The following is a 23,628-nucleotide window of genomic DNA, read 5'->3' as shown; positions in this document are numbered from 1 at the left end:
TGGTGGACTTTGATGCAATCCAGTGAGCAGCACTGTTGAACTAGTGCAAGTGTCTTTTCAGCAGGCCAGTGGTCGATGGCTGGACACTCCCTGTTGGAATGCCAGGACTCTAACTCCATATGGAGATACAGGAGAGAAGTGATACAGCAAATGTTCTCTTGCACAAGAGAACCCTTGAAATATTACTACACCTGGCAGAAACTCATGTGGGATATACAGAGAATCAATGTTTATTCTGAATAAAGGGTCTAGTGAGACACTATGAACAAAAATAAATCCTGACATCTTATCTAAGGAATGAGAATCAGGAGACTGAACCTGCATGTTTGTACATATTATTTGCTGATGTTATCATCATGCCCTAAGATACATTACTTGAGCGCCCACAAATAGCAGTAATACTCCCTAAATCCTAAGTAGGCAGATTTTCTTGGTATTCTGACATTATCTTTATAAACTGATAATCTGTTGCACTATAAATACAGTTTCAGAGGTTACTTTAATGAGGTTTTAAAATTTTGTCTCTTTGGACTAAAGGTGTTCCTCCAGAATGGCATATACTCATACCATCAGACTTCCGAGTGTCTGAGAGAGACCAAAAAAGTCCCTGTTTCCCAAAGCAGTCCTTGTTTTCCCTTTCCATTGCTTTTACCTAGTGACTGACTCCTTCTGTTTAGAGTCCTGCTGCAGCCATACTTCCCTCTCCCTCACGTCATATGTGGCCATCATAAATTACTACATTAGGACCAAGAACGTCTTTCTATCTACAGTCGAAATCAAATTGGTGCAAACAAAGAGAGTGAGTGGTGCCCGCAGACGTTCCCCGTGACAACAAAGTATTCCAAGCAGAAACGCCGGCAGCAGGAGGAGCAGGAGGAGCTGGAGGGAGCAGAAAGCCTTACAGGGAGCAGACTGATAAAGAAGAACGATCGTTTCTCCCGTTTTACACCGGGCTAGCGAAGAATACACATCCCGCCCCGGCGGAACGAGAGCGGCGCCCTCACGGCCCGGCCACGCCCCGCGCCAGCCGCGCACGCGCAGCCGCCCCGCCCCGCCGAGGCCCCGCCCCCGCAGAGCGCGCGCCGCTGTCACTCAGCGGCCGCTCCTCTCTGCCGGGGCTCGGCCCCGCCTCCCGGGGCGGCGCGCACGCGCAGTGGCGGGGCCGGGGCCGGGGGGAATTTGACCGTAAACATCCTGCGGTTTGAACGGCGCGTTCGCGCGCAGGAAGGACCGCGGCCGCCATCTTGTTTGCTTGAGTGAGCGGCTCGGCTCCGCTCGGCTCCACTTCGGCTCCGCTCGGCTCGGCCCGGTTCGGCTAGACTTCGGTTCAGTTTCGGTTCGGTTCGGCGCTGCTCGGCTCGGGCTCGGCTCGGCCCGGCCCGGCTCGGCTCGGCAGGAGCAGCGAGCGGTCCCCGGGCCCGGAGCAGGGTAAGGAGTGGCTCCGGCCGCCGCGGGCGCTGCCGCCGCCCGAAGGGGCCCGGCGGGGCCCGGCCGCAGCCCGTCGCTCGGGATGCTGCCATCATGCTCGGGCTTGGAGCCGGCTCTTCGGCCGAGCCCACTCGGCAGGGAGAGCCCGCCTGGTGCACCGTGACACCGGGAGCTCCCCGGGAAGGGCCGGGCCGGGTGTCCGGGGCGAAGTGAGGCGAGGCCGGCGCAGCGGGGCCCTGAGCGCGGCCTGGCGGCGGCACGGGCAGCGCCAGGGCAGCGCGGAGGGGGAGAGCTCTGTGCCCCTGGAGCGGGCACAGCCCCGCGGGGACCCCCCAGGAGCCGTGGGCGGCCCGCGGCCTGCGGGCGTGGATCCCTGTGGATCCCCGTGGATCCCCGTGGATCCCTGTGGGTCCCTGTGGATCCCCGGTGCGGGTGCGCGGAAAGGACAGCGGGGCTGCAGCGCCCTGGGGAGAGGGACAGCAGCAAAGGTGCATTGGCCAGTCTTCTGGTTTTGAGTGCGATTTTCCTTGTGCCATGGATGGGGCAGGGTACTGCATGTTCTCACCGCCTCTCCAGTGGCAGTGAAGTGCCTTCTGGACACTGGCTTTTCAGCTGCAAGTAAAAGGGCCCTTTAAAAATGCCGGCCTTCTGATGGACCAAGATCCTGGTCTTACGGACACAGTTAGAAATCTTGCTATCGTTTTTAAGATTCCTCTGATTCTGATTAGAAACGCTTCTGTTAAATATACAACGGAGCGTTATGTTTTTATCAATAACAAAGGAAACTTGGGGTCACTGACTTATTGGCGTCTTTCATTGGAAATGGTTTTTCTTTAAATTCAGACACATGAAGAAGCTACTGTAGATTTGGAGAAGTTACCATTTAGACCCACATTGTGTGAATGTGGGCGATAAGCACACTTTCTTTAATCTCTTACTTAGTAAAACTTGTATTATCAAAACCGGGGGACATCAAAGCATATTAAGGCCAGTCTTCTGTTTCATTTTGTGAAGGTTCATTTGTAAATATTAGACATTATACAAAATTTGGGAAAGCAAAGCCCACTCATCCAAAGTTTTAACTAAAGAAGAACTTCTTCTCTAGGTATGATGGGGCAATAAAGCAAAAAGTTAGTGAGACCTACAATAAACTCAAATTACCACACAAATGAATCGTGTCTTTCTTACACCATAGGATTTCCCACAGAAATTAGAGTATTTGCTTTAGTTACCACATCAGTTTAACTTCTTAAAGATAAAATGTTGAGAAGTTTTTTACGTTTAGGCTCTTTGCATGATCAGTGCAGAGAAATAACAACTGCAAAAGATGGAGTAACACAAGGAATTCTGTTCGACTTACATACCCTTAAAGAGTGTTAGTACATGGTTTCTGCAAGTTTATTAGTTTCACTTAGATCTGGAATTCCACAAAATAGGTTGGGATAATGGAGACAGGGCCTTAAATTATAAAAGTTTGTTTCCTACTGCTTGAGCATTTTGAATGTAGGGGCAAGGGCAGGATGCCTGCTGAGGGTCAGGTGTGAATGTGGAATTGAGGGAGGAGGGCAGCAGTGTTCATAGGCTTCAGTAATTTCCAGCTCCCTACGGTACTTGTGAGTGATCTGCCCCTTTTGAATTAGTAATCTTAGTGGGGAGCTGGTTCCATCTGATTATGTAGGTGTGTAGAATATTGTAATTGGAGAACAGTGACTGCAGCTTCTGTAATGAAGTGGTGTGGTTTGAGTAATTAATAGACCTGGTAGTGGAACCTCAGCCACAGAATTTTGGACAAATTGTTGGTGCAAGAAACAAGACCTGGAGACAAATGGAAAATGCTGTATGTATTTATCAAAGGTATGGTCAAGTCAAACTAGTTCAGTTTTATCTTTTTCAGTAATTGGTTTTGTGGACATAAGAAATTAAGGTGACTTGAAACTGAGCCTAAGTAAAGCTTCAGGTGCCACAAAGAAATATATTAGAATTCAGATAAATGTGGATTACCCAGACAATTATAAAAGTAGTTGAAAGAAGGAGATCAGATAAAGTAGTGGTGCAAAGAGGCCTGGAGCTGTAAGGTAATGTTAGTGGAGTTTGTGATGAATTTTTTTTTTCAGTGGCATCAAGTGCTCAGTGTGGTACCAAAACCTGCCAGGGAGGCAGCATTAGTGAGTTCCCATACATGGGAAGTTTAGAGTGTTGGAGAGTGAAGGGTTGTGAGTAAAAGTTGAAGAATTCAAAGTACAATTGCAGGGTCAGGATAGTTCTGAACTTCTGAAGTCTGGTAGAGCCAGCTCAGACTGATACAGGTGCACAGGGTGGTCTCAGGCTTCCCCAGAGCACCCAGGGCTGCCTGGGTTTACCAGAACATAAACAGAGTAAAGGAAATTATGCAGGTGGGGGGAAGGCAGCAGAGAAGAGAAATTGAAGGGTAGCATAAGGACAAAGAAATTGACTGGCCGATTTCTTAACTGTAGTGTGGAATTTGTCCATTCACCTGTGTGTGACTGTGATTTTGGACTAGCTTTGCAAGGAACAATGGTAGGTGACAGTGAAAAAATAGGAGACTGAACTTTAGTTGTGGACTGGTGTGTGTGTGTGTATGTACATAACCTAATCTAGGAAGAGCAGCTGACAAGTGGGTTTAATGAGCTATAGTGAACCACTGTCAAATCAAAATATGCTGAATGTTCTTGTTTTCAACTCTTAGCCATTCTAATCTGAAGAAGGATTTTAAGATTAAATATATGTGGGTTGAGGGTTAAGATGACACTCATAGTTACCATCTACCAAATTTTCTTAGTGCTGGTTTGGAAGGAGCAATTATCAAAGTCTCAGATGGGAGAATGAAACAGGCACACTCTGGATCAGGCCCTGTATATTACTAGTATTATATTAGTTCTACTTTACATTCACTTACTTTGTGTATAGCAGTTTTTACATGTAGTATATATTTAAAATTGTGCAACTGTTGACCATGTTAGGCAGAGAAAACCTAAGGACAATTGCAGCACATTGAAACAAATTAAAAGTTAATAAAGTTTCAGGTATTTTAAAAGGTTGATTTGGCAAGATCAGAATTTGGTCCTACCTGCTTTGTGTGAATACATGTTCTTTTTGCCTTAGAGGAATCAAGCAAAATGGAAAAATGCTGAAAGTTCTTAGGACAAGTTCTGTGGTCGTGTTTCATGTCCAGTCAATTTCAAAAATGGACGGTTATATTTTACCTTAGAAGCTTTTGAAGAGCCGTCATCTACCCTTTATCTTTTGTGGATTCTTAGGAGTTGGCTTTTTCAGCCAATGACATATTCTGTGTGTCTGCTTGAGCACTGTCCCACTTGTAGAAGTTCTTGGTTCCTTTAACATTCATCCCAGTCTCAAATTATGCCAGAAAATCTATTTCTTTGTTTATACCACTGAATCACCATACCATGCTATGAATTAAAGATCAGACAAAAGGCCTGAAATGCAGAAAAGGGAGTAGCTGAAAAGAAATAAAAAAATCTGGAGAATGCAGGAGCAGCCTTTGGGACCCACTTTGATGAGCTGAGGTGCTGAGCAGCTGAACTGTAAAGGTGGGCTGTGGACAGTTGCTGTAACCCAGTTATTGCCATGCAGAGCATCTGCTGGAATTTGGAAGCGACAGGAGCTCATGTGACAAGAAATTATTGCTGTAGGTAATAGAATCATTCTTTTTTAATAACAATTCAGATTGGAACACACTTTAAAACCATCTGTAGTCTGTCACTATTTCACTTTAGATATTTCTGTATGGCAAGGCTTCAGTGATGGATGAAGAGAAGCAGAGTTAAAGTGATAGGTAAATTGTTTTTATCCAAATTGTCCAAATAGTGAGTTTCACATTTAACAAGAAACTTAAGTATGTTATCAGTTACCTGTATATTTGAAGTTTTGTGAAACCCACGTTACCTGTTTTAATAATTGTGCCAAACTCCACTAATCAAAGTACATTATTTTGCAGCTGTTGTTGAATGCTTTCAGTGGACTAACACAAGTTGTTTTGTTTAATCTATGTTTTTGTTTTCCCCTATTCCTCATGTTCAGGGGTAATTACAGGCTTACTGTTGCATGGTTCTGGTAGCAATTCAAGATAGCAAAATTCTGCAAAGTTATGTCTCTGCATATACAAAAATACTGAGACTTTCAAAAGTATGCAAGGATTGAATTATGTGCTGGCTTTAAGGCAGTATTTTGTCTTTAAGAAGTCCTGGGAGAAAATACAGTATAATACCTTCCTTTAGATAATGTTTATCCAAAATTTATTTCATTGTGCTTCCTGGAAAAACTTGCTGATGTCCGTATTTGTGCAGTGCTATTCTTAGCCTTCACACAATCTCAACAAATAATGACATTTTAACTTTTTGTCAATTTGCAGCTTCATTATGACTGAAATCTTTTAGCTTCACTCCTAAGAGCAGTTTTAATTTTGTATACAGAGCTAATTTGAGTTTAAGCTGAACATGGCCTTTATTTCCTTAAAATCCTTTCTGCTGTTTTGATTATGGATGGAAGTGTTAGCCAGTCTGTCATTGAGAGAGTAGCTTGATAATCAATTCTGTTATGTAACTCTCAAAATGGAAAAAATGAATTCTCGGACTTGACTTTGAGATGTACATTTTTCATTTGTTATCCAGATGTCTAGAGGTTGGCTTTATTTCCACTGAATCAGTAATGCCAGAGCTTCTCTTGGCCCTACAGTTAAATTCCTAGCAGTGACAATTGTGACTTGCTGTGCTTCCCCTACAGTTTTTCTGTAGGTGTACAGGAGGTAATGCACTTGTTGTGCCTTTCCTGTTCTTTTGATTCATTTTCCTGGGTTATAGAAACTACTGGAAAAACTCTTTGTGGGGATTCTTCTCCTTTTTTAGAGGAAACTTTTTTCCCCTCTACTGGAAGTTAACTGAATCATATGCTTACCTCATGCATGGAACTGGCATGTTTAGATCATAAAACATTATGCTGTTTGGATTCCCCATGGTTTGATGTGTTGGCATCTTATCAGCCATAACAAAGTAGTTACTAGATAAATAGATATGTGGGCTTTGTTTTTTATTTCTAGTAAAGGAGAAAGAAAATGGAATCTTGAGGAAGTTTGGAATAACACAGTCAGTTTTCTCACCACTTTTATCAACACTTGATTAAAAAAATATGAAATGGAGTGAATTATGGTGATGTCCAAAAATATTTAGGGCTGTATATTTTATAAAGGTGAATCTTTTGCTGGAACAATGTACAATGTATACTGGTATAGTAGAGTAGTAGCTACTGAATTAAAAGTAGAAAGAAATGGAAGTCATAGAAAACTACTGTGGAGTGAAAACTGAGATGTGCTTCTTTGCATTAGAAGAGTTTGCTATCATTACCCTAAAGGTAAAAAATAAAAAATTATGTTTTCTTGAGGGATGGTAAACATTTCTAACCTAAGTTAGTGGGTGTTATTTCTGCTTTATAATTCTTCTGTAATAAATACATATAGATGCTATTACATGGACACCATTTTTAAGTATTGGCTTGTTACATGTATTAAGCAAATAGTCTGACCTCAGTGGTTGAAAATCAAACATGTGCACTTCTGAGAAGAAGGGGGGTGTTTACAAGGATGTCCTCATAAAATAAAAGATGTGGAAATAAATATTTGCCTTTCTCTTTACAGGTTTGCACTTCGTTTTGAACATCTGGGACCATGTTCTATGCCCACTTTGTCCTGAGCAAACGTGGGCCGCTGGCCAAAATCTGGCTGGCGGCCCACTGGGATAAGAAGCTGACCAAAGCCCATGTTTTTGAATGTAATCTGGAGAGCAGTGTGGAGAGCATCATTTCCCCAAAGGTATCTATTTTACAGTCATGTCATGTTGTAGTGAAAAGAACTTGAGTGTATAGGTGGTAATTGCTGTTTGGGTCACTGAATGTTCTTAATGTTGCCATTTTAAAGGGTGGAAAAGTGTGTTTGGATGTGAAATACTCTGTTGTGAAACAGGAGGAAATTTTAAGTAGCTTGATGTTGTTACAAGTTTTTTTTTCTTCCTCTCTATTACTCATGACAATGAAATTGTTCGTCTTAGAACTGATGGTGCAGTTGTGAGTTTTGTCACTTAACAAATGGCAATGTCTTATAAAAAAAGCAACTACTTGAAAACAAAAGAAAACTTATTTATATCTTTTATTTTGGTTAATAGAAATGTTAACAGTATTTTTTAATGCTACACTAGATTTTAGAAGAAAATCTAAAGTGTAAGCCAAAAGTTCATTGTACAATCACAGCGATGCTTACTCTTCTAGAATAGTGATTTGCTTCGTTATCACTTTTGGAAGGATTTAGGAGGAAGATAATATTCATAGACTCACTAGTGAGCTGGAGCATTCTTTTAGAGAAAGGAGAAACTAACAGACACTTTTTCAGATATTTAACTTTGTGTAACAGTTCATTAGCTGAAATGCTAAAATGACATTGGAGGAAATAAAATTTTTGAATTCTTTCAGGTTGATGTTAAATCCTTTATGGCTTACTCTTTCTATGAGATAGTTATTCCATGTTCAACAAATTTTCCACATTCAACAAAATTTCATGCTCTTTTGGCCTAAAATACATAGTCCTTCTGTGATTTTTTTTTTTCAGTTTTATGTTCACACAGTAGATACTTCATTACATAATAAAGCAGTGAGATTGAAAAGAACTTAGAATAGTTTTAGTGTGGCAGTGCATTTTTATGGACACTCCACATCTTCCACTGTTTGTCTGATTCTCTTTTTAACTGCAGGACAGAAGATGGAGAGGTAGCTAGGAGTTTTTAACCAGATTTTACTTAACCAAATCACTATTTGTGGCTATCCACCTTTTCGTACTTTTCACTTTTCCCACAGTTGAAGTAGCAAAGGTGGTAGAAAAGAAGATGTGGTAGAAATAAACTTTGTCACTTACTTTTTAACTAGACAGAGCAGTGTTTGGGAATTCCTGAAGTCAGCTGCTATTAATTTAGTGATATTTGCCAGGTCATCCATAAATAACATGGCATATTATTTATTATATAAATGGTATATAATTTTATATTATTATTATTATTATATAATAGGGTATAATTTTGAAATGTAGACTTTGTATTCTTTGTTTCTTCAGATTTCTGCTGATTTCTATACTTGTTTTGGATATTTGATTTTATTCAGAAAATTCATCTAAGCTGACTGAGGAGGCATTTAAGGGAAAAGTGAGGATGCAGCTAATTCACTGATTGTGCAATGTATTTTTAGGTGAAGATGGCACTTCGAACCTCAGGACATCTTTTACTAGGCGTTGTCAGAATCTACCACAGGAAAGCAAAATATCTTCTTGCAGACTGTAATGAGGCTTTCATTAAGATTAAGATGGCTTTTCGTCCAGGTATCTATCTTTATCTAAGCACTCTCTGAAAAGTTGCATTGATAAATGTGTTAAGAAGGCATACAATTCAGCTTTCTTATGTCTGTATAATTGCATAAAAGAATAGGCTATAGGAGAAGTAATTATTGCAGCTGGCTGACTGACTGAGTTGTCTGCTGAAAAACATCTTTTTAACTGAATTCTGAACAGAAACTTCTCCTATTGATTCTGATTCAGTAAAGTCCCACTTGTGATTTTGGCTGTTGCTGGTGTATGATGTTAAATGGAAATACACTGCATGGTTTTTACCTCCTGTCTAAAAAAGGCTTGTGTCCTACTGAATAGAAGCACAGAAGGGGACTGGTTTCCATCAAGGGTGAGGATTCTTTTGCTATAAGTTACAAAAGAAACATGAAAGTAAGCTGGTTTTTAACCATTTTCATGTTTTAGTTTCTGAAAATAATGTGTAATGTGTGCATCAAAGGTAGTTTTCCTTCTGTATGTTTGCAACATAATTTCTTCCTCTATAGTTGCTTACTTAAATATTTTCTATGAAGATGGGATGCTGTAGTAATATCTGAAATTACTTTTCCATCCAGCAGTCAAGTAATTATTCTGCTTTCATTCTTCCATGTCTTTAAAGACAGTTTTCTTTAATTTTGGCCTGGGGAACTTTTTCACAGCTTAACTGGAGCTGTGGCACTGATACTGCTGGATCCTTACAGCTGCTGAATCATATTCTACCTTTTTGAGTTAGTAAGTGCAATAGATTTAAAAGCTGAACTTGAGGGAGATTTTTGTTTTTTGAAAGGCAACTCTTGAAAGCCAGTGCAGCAGTAACTTGAGAAAAGCTAAGGTATGTAATGCCTTCATCTTCATTTCCTGGTCTACAGGTTGTGATTCAGGCATTGAATTCAAGTACTGAATTTTATACAGCTTTCAGTGGCAATCTATTGACTGTTGCTAACTTTTTGTTTACTACTGTTTTTAAGTTCCCTCTGATAAGAAAATAAATTTCTTTTTAATATGACAAGGCAATCTGTTTTCACAAATTTCCCTCTCCTAACAGAGTGCATGTTGAAGGTGAAGTGCCTTAAAATCAAGATTTACAAAAAGTGGCATGCTGGTCTTTATTTTCAGTTTAGCTTCGTGCTTTAAACATTGAGTCTTTCTGATCTTAGAATCATTTATATGTTTCATTTTAAGCAGCAGACAACTAAAAATACTGAACAGTCCTGAAAGGATGGACTAGATTTCTTCATTCCTAGTCAAGTACCATGTATTATAGAGTAAGCTACAGACTCATGCTTGTTCCTGGTCTCTGTGGACAGTGGTTCTTTGATTATTCATTGCAGAGGGGAGCACAGTGAGCAGAGTGTTTCTGAAGTATCTGTATCTCAGAATTGCCTGTGTTGTATGTGTGGGTCAGAAGGCAGAGCACAGAGCTTAAATCTTCTGTAACTTACAGAAGGAATTGAACCTGCATTTCCCATGCACTTTCAAGTGCCCTGACCTTTTAAGACTCTGAATAAAAGAGAGGGACCAACTGCTGGCGCTGGTTTTGTGATGCCCAATCTGATATTCATGCTCTGAGAATGCCTGCTGAATAAGAGTAAGCATCTCTGGAGAATAAGAGAAAGTATGTGTGTGGTTTTGATAATACAGCTCTTTCATGTGCAAAGTCCTATGAGTTAGTGAGCCCCAAGTACAATCAGTACTTTTCCAGGACCTCTAGAGCTGATGGAACTGAATAAAGGACCTGTAGCAAAGTAGTCACACTGTGCTGCCACTGTACTGTAGAGCCCTGCAGCTCATACCATGTATCATGATAAAATTATTTTGGAGCAGGTAGTATTTGTAGTGTTGTGAAACATGCAATGCCTGTATTGGCTGTACAGCTCTGTGTAGTGCCACACAAACATCACTGATTGATTTCAGGCTTCTGGGATTAAACTGACAGTACAAGAACTTGAGGATATTTTGAATTTAGTTTGAATTTCACTTACTAACATTATCTAAGTTTTCTTAGTACGTATCTCAGGATCAGTTCAGTTTAAATTTAAAGACTGTAAGCTCATACAGAGAGAAAATGCTAATGGCATGGCAAAAAGTGCTGTACTTGTAAGGAGTGGGACCTCATGTCTGGGTGTTCTTCTTTGCAGGAGTTGTTGATTTGCCTGAGGAAAACAGAGAGGCAGCTTACAATGCTATTACCTTACCTGAGGAGTTTCATGATTTCGACCAACCACTTCCTGATCTAGAGTAAGCTTGGGGTTTTCTGCATTTCCATGAAAATGATAACTAGTTTTACTTGAGGAGAATCTGGTTTAAACAGCTAACTCATTGCTGAATGCAAAAAAAAAAAAAAAAGTCTGTAGGTAATTTCTATTCTTAGGTCTTTTAATATACTGATAAGGAATGTACAGTCGCATTTGTGTTGATTATAAGTTCATAGTAGCATTGACTTTAACTGAAGTTAAATTTGTCCTTAGAGCAGCTTTTGGAAAACCTCAGGTACCTATTATAACTTCCTTTTTCTTCTATGCAAGGCACCCTACATCACATACATCCTTAGGTTAGACAAGATTAGTTTTATGGGAATGTTGTTGACCTTTTGAAGTGGCAGTTCTAATTCTTAAAACTTCTTAATACTTACGGGTTACTTGTACATATAACAAGTATACAACCTGAATAGTCCTTAAACTTTAAAAAACTGATGTTTTTTATTATTTTATTTTTTTGAGTTATTCATAAGGGAGTTTTTAGAATACAGCTCAGTGTTCAATTTAGTTTAAATTCAAATTAGAGCATATTCTAATTTGAAACTGCATAAAATTTCTGTGAATTTATAAGAAATGTACCTTAATACACCACAAAGGGTGTTAATTGGTAGTGGTGCAAAATACAGTGTTTGATAAACTATATTAATATCTTCTGAAGTTGAAGGGGTGGAAGGTTTTTCTTAATTGTTCATTTGGCCTTTGAAAATAATAATCCCAACTCAGCAAGGAGTAAGAGAGGTTACTGATACATTTCCCAGAAGCTAATGCAATTTGGATGATGGGTTTGAACCATTAATGGTCTCACTGTTTCAAGAAGTGGTTTCTATTCAGTGTTCATCTTTATTTTTTTCAGTAATTGACTTGAATGTAAAATTGCTTTGTACTGAATAATGTCATGTTTATTTTAGCAGACTTTATCTGTTCTTCGTTTTTAAATGAGATTTTTAATAATTGCCTTCTGTTTGTTTAAGTGATATTGATGTGGCTCAGCAGTTCAGTTTGAACCAGAGTAGAGTGGAAGAAATTACAATGAGAGAAGAAGTAGGCAACATCAGTATCCTTCAAGATAATGACTTTGGTAAAGATCTCATGTGTTATTATATGTTACTAGCTAATTTCAGTTACTGTAAGATACCGTTTTGCAATTACTATGGAATGCACAATAACTACTAAACAAATTAGGTCAAACATGCTGTGGTTTTATATGTTTAAGTTTTAGTTTTTTCATGTCAGTTTTTCCAGAAAGTCTGTCCTCTAATGCTCAGTAAATTTCTAGCTGCCTAGAACAGGCAGAAAGAAAAGCTGAAGAATATTCAGTCAAGTTAATCACTGAAGTACTGTGACAATTATAATTTTCAAAACATGGTGTGAATATGAAGTGAGCTGTTGCTTTAATCATGAGCATGCTCTAAGAAACCATTGGGACATTTCTAATGCTGAATCAGTCCCTGGTGATGAGTTTGCTACTTTAGGTATCTTTCCAAAGACAGTGTTCTAACATCTGAAACAAAGCCTAAAGACAGTTTTATTTGAATGTCTGGTTCCCAATGTACAGTATTGTAATCTGTAATTCAGTAATTGTTTTGAAGGAATAATCTAGAAATGGTGTTGACGGAGTGTTGGTTTGTTCCTTGTACTTGAAGCCCAGCTTTGAGGTATAAGGCACAAAGTCTTTGAATTTGGTTTCTGTGCAGATAAAGTTTAGTAGGTTCTTGCTAATATCAATTCAAATAATTACAATAAAATGCTTTGAAAAGGAGATAGTTATTTTTATAATTGTTTGAACAGTAATTTTTACAATGGTATTGCTGGGCACAATTTCTTACATCTTGTCATTAACTTTGCAAATAGGATAAATCGAATGAAAATTTGGTCTTATATATGGACCTTTGTTGATCAAGTAGGTAGGTCTCTTGCACCTTGGTTTTTTAGGACTTAGAGCAGTGCAATTATATTTTTGCAGGTGACTTTGGGATGGATGATCGTGAGATGATGAGAGAAGGTAGTGCATTTGAGGATGACATGCTGGTGAGCACTAGTGCTTCAAATCTCCTGCTGGAACCTGAACAGAGCACCAGTCACCTCAATGAGAAATCTAATCACCTGGAATATGAAGACCAATACAAAGATGATAATTTTGGAGAAGGAAATGATGGTGGAATATTGGGTAAGTTTGAGAAATTTGTTTTTCCTGTATCCTACCTCCTGCCTTAATTAGTTCTTGGGCAGATGAGGAGATGAGTTTCTTTTGTTACCAAGATCCGTGTCAAATTATGCCTTGTACAGTGGAATTCTGGTTTGTGAGTACTACAGCAGAATAGATGACTCACAGTATGTTAAGTGTTGGCATATTTAAAACAAAGTTCTGAAAAATTAGATATAAGATGCAAATATGTGGCAGGTATATTGTAATAAAGATTGTCTTTTAGCTCAGAATTGGGGCTGAAATGCCCCTTGAAAGAACACTGCTACTTTATTCTATGTCAGCGTTGAAAGTACTGGTTTCTAACTTTTGCACTGTCTTTGTCTGTGTTGTAATAAACTTGTTTGTACTTTGTAAATTTGTCTATACTTATTTCATGAATTTGTGGATGTAAAACTGATTCTTTCATATGGTTGCTTCAGATGACAAACTTCTCAGCAATAATGATGGTGGTATTTTTGATGACCCACCTGCACTCTCAGAAAGTGGAGTAATGATGCCAGAGCAGCCTCCCCACGATGATATGGATGATGATGATAATGTATCAAGTGAGTATAATCTAGGACCAGATCTAGAATGACTTTCAACTCCTGTAGTTTGGATTCTAATTCCTTTAAAGCATACTGAGCTCCAAAGTGTGAAATGTGGTAAATGCCCAGAAGGTGTGGAGGGGATGTGAGGGCTGGCACAGGCTGTTGATGTTCTGGCTGTGGTTGCAGTGGGAGGCCCGGACAGCCCGGACTCGGTGGATCCGGTGGAGCCATTGCCAACCATGACTGACCAGACAACGCTTGTTCCCAATGAAGAGGAAGCTTTTGCTCTGGAGCCTATTGACATCACTGGTGAGTGAGCTATTGGGGAGTAATTTACACAGCTTGTCAGAGACCACCTTAGCTTGATGGAGTGAAAATGAATGTCTAGTGCTGCTGCTGACTCTGTTTCTCACCTGGGAGAGAAACCAGGGGTCAAGTGCTGAATTCCTTTTATTCTAATGATAGCCCTCCAGTACTTTCCAGACAGGTAGCTTACATGGATGGTGTCAGAGAACACTGGTGTGTAGTTTCTGCAGTCAGTGCATGTATCAGCATGATACTGTAGCTTTAGATAAACATGCCTAGTTAAAATGCTCTGAGTTGGAACAGAGCTCAGCATGGTCTCTGTAGTGCAGCATGGTTCTTGATATGCTGTGTTTGAAGGGCAGGAGTGACTTGACACTGAGAATGAGTGATGTTCTAATGATTTGTAGCTTTAATGAATTGTTGATTTCATGAGGTGCACCTTTCTATTTGAACTTCTATTAAGTAGAGATTTTCCTTGTCTTTTTCTTTAATGCAAGAAACTTGCTTATTTTAACTGATACTATATTTGGCTCATTATATACTGACCCCTGCTTTATTAAAAAATTAATATCTAGAAAGAAAGTAGCTTATCCTGTGCTTTTAGGCTGAACTCCAGGCCCTGATTCCCTCCTTGTCCAGTGGGAGAGCTCTGGCACTGCCCTCTCATGGCAGGCTGGCAGCAGGGGACCAGCTCATCTGCTGGGACTAGCAGAGATAGCATTTGACAGAGCTTCAGGGTCTGCTGCAGAGTACCAGGCTGTGAGCACAGTAAAGTTCTCCTAGAACAGGGTCAGAAGTTTACAGTTAAAATAACCACCCACATTAACTCTACCAAAGCTCAGGTAGGGTTTAGGGGAAAAAGTAGGTGTGGTAATTTAAATCTGTGATTAGAGTCATAGAATGGCTGTGATTGAAAGGGATCATGAAGTTCAAGTTCCAGCTCTCTTGCCATGAGCAGGGACACCTTACACTAGACCAGGTTGCTCAGAGCTCCATCAGCCTGGCCTTGAACACTGACAGGGATGGGGCATCCCCAGCTTCTCTGGGTAACCTGTTCCAGTGCCTTGGCACACTCACAGTAGAGAATTTCTTCCTAATATCCAGTCTGAACCTACTCTCTGTCAGTTGGCAGCCATCCCCCTTACCCTGTCAACACATGTCTTTATAAAAAGTCTCCTCCATCTTCCTTGTAGGCTCCCTTCAGGTACTGGAAGGCCACAGTTAGATCACCCCAAAGCTCCATTTTCTCTAGGCTGAACAAACCCAAATCTCTCAGCCTTTCTTCATAGGAGAGATGCTCCATCTGTTCTACCCTATGGCCAGTGTTTGCACCAGCCTAACAAGCAAGCCATGGGGGGAGAGAGAGGCATGTGCAGCTGAGGACATTGAGGCTTAGGTAGATTGAAATTCACCTAATTCCTTCAGTTAGGTAGATTGGAAAGAGGAATTTGTAGGTTACGGGACAGCATTCGTAGTACTTGATATTTTATACTGCACGTAGATTTTAATCCTTTGCCCAAAGCTGGTGTTGCCTTAGATTCTTGAGGCAGCTTTATACTTGGGCAGGTAAGACCTATAAAGAACTTGCAGAATTCTTTTACAGTGTGGTACCTGTTCGAGCTAACTTTCATTGCTTGCTAAAAATCTTAACAGTCAAGGAAACCAAAGCAAAGAGGAAGAGAAAGCTGATTGTGGACAGTGTGAAAGAACTGGACAGCAAGACTATTCGAGCCCAATTAAGTGACTACTCTGATATTGTTACTACCTTGGATTTGGCACCTCCCACTAAGAAATTGATGATGTGGAAAGAAACTGGTGGAGTTGAAAAGCTTTTCTCTCTGCCTGCACAGCCGTTGTGGAATAACAGGCTACTGAAGGTAATGTTTTTGTGCAAGCTCATTTCTAAATGGACTATTTTCAGGATTATGCCTCATGTATAGCAAACATCAGCATATAAATACTGATACAGTGATGGCAGTATTCATAATTGGAAGAAAAAAACATATGAAAGAAGTAAGCTAAGTATTTTAAACATAGCTGTTATCAATTACAAAAGTAAATAATTTTTTAGAAGTTAGTACTGTTGGAGAGGAGCTGAAAAGCTGAGAAAGAGAGCCCATAATTACTTGATCCAAAGTGAAAGGACACTGAGAACTGCAATAATGAATAATGTAACCTTTCCTCTCTAGCTCTTTACTCGCTGTCTTACACCTCTGGTACCAGAAGACCTGAGAAAGAGGAGGAAGGGTGGAGAAGCTGACAATCTTGATGAGTTCCTTAAAGACTTTGAAAACCCAGAGGTTCCCAGAGAGGAGCAGCAACAGCAGCAGCAGCAGCGAGAAGTCATTGGTTTGTGTCTTGTCAAAGATGCTCTGCTTTCCCTTGGAGCATATTTTTCTCTTTTATCTGTGCTTTGTATTAAGTCATCAAAGATTATATATGAAGCAATGAGCTTTGTAATGGTTGTTTAGCTTGACATACAATCTGTGGCATAAAATAATTTTTTTTCCCTAGAAATAGGGGACACTTAGGAATTGTTTGAACCAGTGGATTAAAAGTGCAGGCTGTTGAGAGTGCTCAATTCTAAAATAATAGCAGACTGGATTTTTGTACAGTTTCTAATGACATTCTTAAGTATCTAAAAGATTTGTTGTGGAACCTAGATGAACCTATTATTGAAGAACCAAGCCGTTTACAAGAGTCGATGATGGAAGGCAGCAGAACCAACCTGGATGAGTCGGTTATGCCACCGCCACCAGCTCAGACCGGCGTGAAACGCAAGCTGCAGCAAGTAGAACCAGAGCCAGTGTTACCAGTGAGTGAGCTTTTACTGGTTTTTATGGGCAGGGAGAAGTGGGCACTGTCTTTGAGTAAGAAATGACACAGATTTGAGACTCTAGCTTTCTGTGGTCCTTTGAGAACATTTGTCCCTTGGTAGTCATTCTGGTGCCTTTGTTAGGTGGAAAGCTTACTGAAACAGTTAAAATGCTGGTATGATAAAGAAATTATACTATTTCCTCCAGTAAAAGTCTTCAGTGAGTCTGGTGTATTGCTTATCATGTCCTTCTTGGCGTTTGTATGTGAGCAGCTTCCATGAAGCAATGATTGTGTTAGCTGCATAAATGTTAAGACAGCCCTAGGGTTCCAGGTTAAGGATTCAAAGAAAAACTTTGATTGTGTGGAGAGATTTCCTAGTTGAGTTGTGAGTAGACTTGGACATTAGCTGTGATTTAAGGTGAAAGGAAACTTTGTGAAGGGGAGAGGAAGGAAATGGGCAAAATGAAAGGTGTATTTTTCTGAATGCTTGCGTGGTGAGAACAGTCCTGGTTTATGCTGTGTTTCATGTTTGTGCCTTTTTTAACCTCACTTTTTACATTCTTTGGCTAACAGGTTGTTCATTGTAGAATGGGACTGTTAGATGTTACATGATGTTATTAAGCAGCAGGGTGGGAGCTGCTGCTCCTCTTGGCATGTCAGGGGTGAAATCAACATGGACTGTGCTAAGTCAGTGTAACTGGGGGTGTTGGTGTGTTGGGAATTCTGTGATCATCTTAGAGGCCAGGTCAGGCCTCTAGCAACATGTTCAACCTGTAGTGATTCCTGCTGGGTGACTACATCAGAGGTTGCTTAGCTGTTATAGGGTATGTGTAGAAACAGTTTGGGGTGTAGGGTAACTTCACTGGCAAGCACTTAATTGTTTATGGATTCAGGGGGAGGGTACCATATGTTACTTTTAATAAAACATAAGTCCTATTAAATTGCTTTTCTGTATTTTCCTATTGACATAAATATTTTCTGAGAATATACTTCAACACCAAAGTAATTAGTATGTTTTCAGAAACTTTGCAGGTACTAATGTTGTAATTTTTTATGTTTGTATTGATGAGAACAGCATTTTGGTATTTTTAAGATGACTGGTTCCAGTGAGTTAAAGTGTGTTCATGTAGCATTGCATCTGGTGATGTGGGATTTTAATTTGGATGTGCTGATCCAAGGAATTAGATCAGTAGTTTGGATGGTGCCATAAGTGAACTTACTGGAAAGTCTTTTTATTTTACAGTGGTATCATAATTTCTGGTTTGAGTAGAATCTAAAGGATTGAAAATACACATATGGACAGCAAAACAAAATTACTTTTTGGTTTTCAAAAATGGAGAATTATGATAAATGGCTAAGATTAGGTACTTGGATTTTATTAAATTGGTCTGCAGCGCCATCATTCTGTTGTAAAAGAACTGACAAAATAATGCTGTTTAACTGTTTTATGTGCTCTTCAAGCATCCACCATCACAACAGCTGGAAATACCACCTGTAGAAATGCCTCCAGAGGAGCCCCAAAACATCTGCCAGCTAATACCAGAGCTAGAACTTCTACCAGAAAAAGAGAAGGAGAAGGAAAAGGAGAAAGAGGAGGAGGAGGAGGAAGAAGTAAGAACTCTGTGTAGAATCAGTTTGTGTGTTTCCCAGAAGTGGGTGAATGTGTCTGTGGATCCAGTAAAAGGCATAAGAAATAAGTCTTTTGTCTGTCCTTATTAGCCCTTGGCAATGTAATTCTTAAATTATTTCATGACCATTTAATACTATTTATATTACTTAATTTTATAAATTACATATTCATTCTGTTTTGAATTAGTGTTCTCTTCACCCATGACTGGATTAAACCACTCTTTATATATTTGTTTACGGTGCTTTAGATAAGAACCTCTGAACTTAATGATATGGTTCATTTTAAACAGCTTGTGCTACTTAATGATAGTAGCTTTTTGCAAGAAAACCAGCCATATCCTCAAATGGGATAACTTGTCTCTTAGCTACAGTATTCAATGTCCTATGGTAGCAAACAGAACAGACTTCATTGATGTCTTATTTTACACCTGCTTTCAGGAAGAAGATGGCACAGGGGGTGATCAGGATCAAGAAGAAAGGAGATGGAACAAGAGGACTCAACAAATGCTCCATGGCCTTCAGGTGCATACGATCATTTGCTTTGTCTTAAAGTAGCTTTTGAGAGGGTCCACTGATGCTTTTGAGCTGACTTAAAAGGTCTTTGCAGTTGATGTTACAGTCTAAAATACCAGTTATCTTAGGGAAGAATGCATGCAGTTGATTAAATTTATATCAAATAATTGTATTAGAATGAAATCTATAAGTTTATAATTGTCACTTATTTTTCAGACATTTGAATTAAAATTTTTCACTTAAATACTTTTCAACTTTAAGGCCACACTTGGTGTGCAACTAAGATTTCCAGAAATACAAATTTTAAAATAATTGACTATTTTTAATGAAACCATAGCACCTCTGACTTCTTGCTATATGTCTGTATACAAACCCCCCATAAGGGTCTAGGGATAACACCATTGTACAGGATGTTTACTTCCTGGCTAGGCTAGTTTGAAAACTTGAGTGCTGTGAGAAGCTGAATCTCTTGAACACTGTGGAAATGTGACTTTGGCTGATTTCTGGCATGCAGCTTCAGTCTGCACTGACATGTATCTGTCTGCAGGATGGATTCTTGCTTGCTGAAACTAAAGAGGCTTTTTCTGATAAGATGACTGAGCACCACAATGTTCACCCTGATCTGAAGTGCAAACCATTCCTTTGCTTATTGATCTCTGTGTTTGTCCTCCACATACTCTTAGACTACCTTTGCCTTTAGCCTGGTTTGTAGCTCCTTTGTTAAAATAGTAAACATTTTAAACAGTTAAACAAATCTCAGCTCGTGAGATTTGGCTGTCACTGAATGTCACATCCCAAATGGTCACTCACACCCCCTCTTCTCTTGCCCAGCTTTAAGTGCAGAGCATGGTGCATATGGGATGGATTATTCTTTCTGCCAGTTGGGGTCAGCTGTCCTGGCTGTGTCCCCTCCCTTGTGTACCTCCAACCTGCTTGATGCAAAACACAGCACCATATAAGCTGTTACAAAGACAATTAACTCTGTCCCAGACAAAATCAGTACAACTGATCAAAATAAAAAATAGTTTGAAAATAATTTCTAAAGTACAGATATTGAGTTGGTAGTGTTGTGTAATGTTTTCCTCTCTGAATGTTTTATCACAGTTTCTGAAGAGAGGTTTAGAATTCTCTTTGGCCATAAGTAGCTTTGTTCAATTCTTTCTTCCGTGTAGCCAAAAGAGCATCTCATTGGATGGCTAAAACATTAAATCTGCAATGAGATTTGGAGTTAAGATCTGATTAATGTAAACTAATTTGGTTTAGCCAGCTAAATATCTTTTCATCTAGTTGAAATTCATTCCAGGGCAGACAGTTCTGCTTTAAATCAAACACTTCAGTTGTCCTGGCCAGCAAAAAGATGTATTATTGTGATTTTTTTTTTTTTTAATTTTTTTTTTTTTTTAATGTAATATATATCCTTGCAAAACTTTGAGAAGATGTAAGTAACTTTGGGTACTTAGTTTAACACAGGGGAGTTTTAGAAATACACAGGCTTTCACCTTGACAATATTATAAATCTTTTAAAGAATGTTAGCTCTTGAAATTTTCCTTTATTATTTTTGGAATTACATTTATTTTGAGAAATAAATTTTTTTAAATTTTATTCCAATTAAGAAAAAATTGTCCTGTAGTCAAAAAAGACTGGTGAGCTATTGCTGCAGAAATAAAATCTTGTGCTATACAACAGTGTTTCTGGAATATGTTCAGCAGTTTCAAGAATGATTTTTCACACATCTCTGGGAAGCCTACTAGGTTTCATTTAGATCCATAAAGAAGTTTTCATGTACATGTTGTAACGTTCCCATCCTTCTGAATCCCTCATTGTCCTGGGGTTCACAACAAACAGGATCTTGCCAAGAGACATTGTTTCTGTGTAGTTCTCTATTTAACTTACGGTATCAATGTTGTGTTTTTCAGAGAGCTCTTGCTAAGACTGGAGCAGAATCTATCAGTTTGCTTGAGCTGTGCAGAAATACGAATAGAAAACAAGCAGCTGCAAAGTTCTACAGTTTCCTGGTACTGAAGAAGCAGCAAGCTATCGAGCTGACACAGGAGGAGCCCTACAGTGACATCATTGCCACCCCTGGTCCCAGGTTCCACATTATCTGAAAGGTTCCCTAGAGCAGAGCTAGTGCTCGTCTCACCAGTGCGTGTGTGTGTTGCCCCGTCTGTAGGGCCCACAAGACCATTGCAGAAAATTTAGATTTTATTGTCTGTATAAAGTCCTTGGTTTTTTCTTGGGGTTATTTTGGGGTTTGTATTTTAACTTTACCACTCAAATTTTTAGTGAAACTGCTGGCTGGGTTGGGTGACTTGAGTTCCAGCTGCAGAAACCAGGCATCTCAAGCACCCAGATAAAGATTGTTTTAGCAGCTCAGAGCAGATGTGTGCAATATTGGTGCATGTGATGTTGAGTATCAATGAAAATGTCTTACAATAATTTGACTAGTTGATTCAATAGAGATATTTTCAACCTGTACAAGTAAATCTGAATGGCCAACCATTTGTCTGATTAAAAACTTTGCCAAACTCATCTGAAATGTTCGGTCTGCTTCTCGTAGTAGTTTTTTCTCCCCTTCTCTAGATCTTTGTGCATACCGTGGGTCTCTTAAAGCTGCCAATATGAAAGGTAGTGCCTGATATGTCAGCTTGCTGTGTCACTGCATTTTTGCAGTCAGATTTTTGTAGCCCTTGATGCTAAGGGGAAACGAGTGTCCATGGAAAGCACTTCCTCTACATGATACATGAAAGGACAGAACATGTGAAGCGTTTTAGACAAAACATTCCTTTTCACTTATCACCTTGTTATGGTCCACTACTGATAATGGCTAATTACTGTTAATAAGTGACAAATGAAAACTAGTAATTTCATTTAACCATTTAAGAAATAATGCTTTAGGTTTGTTAGAGCTGTATATAAACTCCTGACTTTTTAAAACAAACTTCTAGATTGTAAATTATCTGATTTTTTTATTAAGCAGGCATCCGACAGTAAGAATAAGAAAAATTCAGATACCACCTGTACCAGAAGGACAACAAACTTTGAATATAGAGTACAGATAGGCACAATTCCACTTAATTGTGTAGTGTATTAATGGCTCTTTGGATATATTTATGATTTTAGTGTCAGTTTCTTCTGATAATGTACACTCCCATGTTCAAAACGTTTTATCAGCTTTGCGAAAGAAGTCCGGTTTATTTCTAAAGAAGGAAGCTTTACTGTTAGACCAGGTAGCACCAGAAAGTATGTGAATATGTTGATTATGGAGACCTGTCTTAACTTTTTTTAGGGCAAAATTATTCACACTGAAGGTTCTGGTTTTAATGTTGGCACTTTTATGAAGTAATTTTGGGACTCTGAAATTTTAGTGTATACTCAACTGTAAAATTATGTGAATGTTTAAAAAACTCTGAGACTACATGATGATCATGTTTTAATAATCCTTGAAAAATTAATTGTATAAAGTTACTGCAGCTTTATTTTCAACATGATGTGCCTGTAAAACCATAATTTTCCCCTTTGTAAAAAGAGACATTGTAGATAACTTGAATGTTTAATTATAGAAAAGGTCATTAGTTTCTTGTTACACATTTTTAGTCTGTTTTTGTTGCTTTTCAAGGTTAATATTCTTGAAAATAGTTGATGCTGTTATGTATAACTTTTCTAATAAAAGTTGTGTTATAAGCTGTTATGTATTAGCTCTGTATCTTGTTTGAACATCTCCCATTTATGTAGGTGAGACTGAGCACTAAGAGATTGGTTATTTTGGTATTAGGTATGGAAAGATGTAGCTCTTTTAAAGATGAAACTTGAATATGTAAATAGATAGGGTTCTATGCTAGAATGTGGAAAATTAGGGGGGACTGTTTATAAAATGTGATTAATCTACATGCCTGTCCCTTTTAAATGCCAGAACATAGCCAGCTTGGAATCTCTTGGCTCTGCTGTTCCCTTGCTTCTGGAATTGCCTCTGCATGTATTGACTGCCTCTGAAGTTACATGCTCCTCCTGGTAGATCCCAATGCTTAGATCCAAGCCTGTGGCTGCAGCACATGGAGTCCATTGGTTACCTCTAGAGTTTATATATAGGGGCAGTGAATTCTGAGTGAGCTTAGTCTGGGCTCCACCCACGAGGGACTGTCCTGCTTTTGAGTGACCTGTGGAAGCAGCTGGGCCCATCCTGTGTGTGCTGTAATTCCCTTGGGATGCAGACTGGCCTCTGCTGAGCCAGCCCAAGTGTGTGTATGCAGGTGCAGCATTGGAAAAGTGACTTTCATTCCTTTGGCTCAAGCTCTGTGAGAGAGAAGGGTGGGAATTTGGGTGCTCAGACTAGGATGAAAGCTCTTCTGGCTTTCCATCTATCAATAATCTAGTACAGTTTTATCACCAGTTTGGCTCTTTGTTGCACCACTGTGATCAACACCATAAGTTGATTTTGCTCAAACATATGCCTGGTGACACTGATCTGGGACACTGAATGCAAGCTCTGCTTTACCATGTACAGGATTTGTTACTAGTTCAAGTAGTACCAACAGGTTTGCATT

The 23,628-nt window shown here is 39.3% G+C and overlaps 1 protein-coding gene across 1 annotated transcript; it reads left to right on the top strand.

The window, feature by feature from the left end:
• The first annotated feature begins 1,059 nt into the window (after positions 1-1,059).
• On the top strand, positions 1,060-22,775 carry RAD21 (RAD21 cohesin complex component). The gene is made up of 14 exons (XM_079301806.1): positions 1,060-1,428; positions 7,100-7,273; positions 8,692-8,821; positions 10,963-11,062; positions 12,054-12,160; positions 13,046-13,249; positions 13,708-13,833; positions 14,005-14,127; positions 15,778-16,001; positions 16,314-16,473; positions 16,788-16,939; positions 18,403-18,552; positions 19,009-19,092; positions 21,001-22,775. The coding sequence occupies exons 2-14, from the start codon at positions 7,130-7,132 to the stop codon at positions 21,190-21,192; spliced, it is 1,896 nt and encodes a 631-aa protein (XP_079157932.1). The 5' UTR covers positions 1,060-1,428; positions 7,100-7,129; the 3' UTR covers positions 21,193-22,775.
• The last annotated feature ends 853 nt before the right edge of the window (positions 22,776-23,628 follow it).

Source organism: Erithacus rubecula (genome assembly GCF_903797595.1).
Source record: "Erithacus rubecula genome assembly, chromosome: 3".
In the NCBI taxonomy this organism is placed as follows: domain Eukaryota; kingdom Metazoa; phylum Chordata; class Aves; order Passeriformes; family Muscicapidae; genus Erithacus; species Erithacus rubecula.
This window is presented reverse-complemented; position numbering and strand designations above follow the sequence as displayed.

Coding starts and splice junctions, on each gene's coding strand:
- RAD21 (XM_079301806.1), top strand. CDS start 7,130: ATGTTCTATGCCCACTTTGTCCTGAGCAAACGTGGGCCGCTGGCCAAA. Junction 16,940..18,402: donor AACCAGAGCCAGTGTTACCA/GTGAGTGAGCTT, acceptor GTGCTCTTCAAG/CATCCACCATCACAACAGCT. Junction 19,093..21,000: donor AAATGCTCCATGGCCTTCAG/GTGCATACGATC, acceptor TGTGTTTTTCAG/AGAGCTCTTGCTAAGACTGG.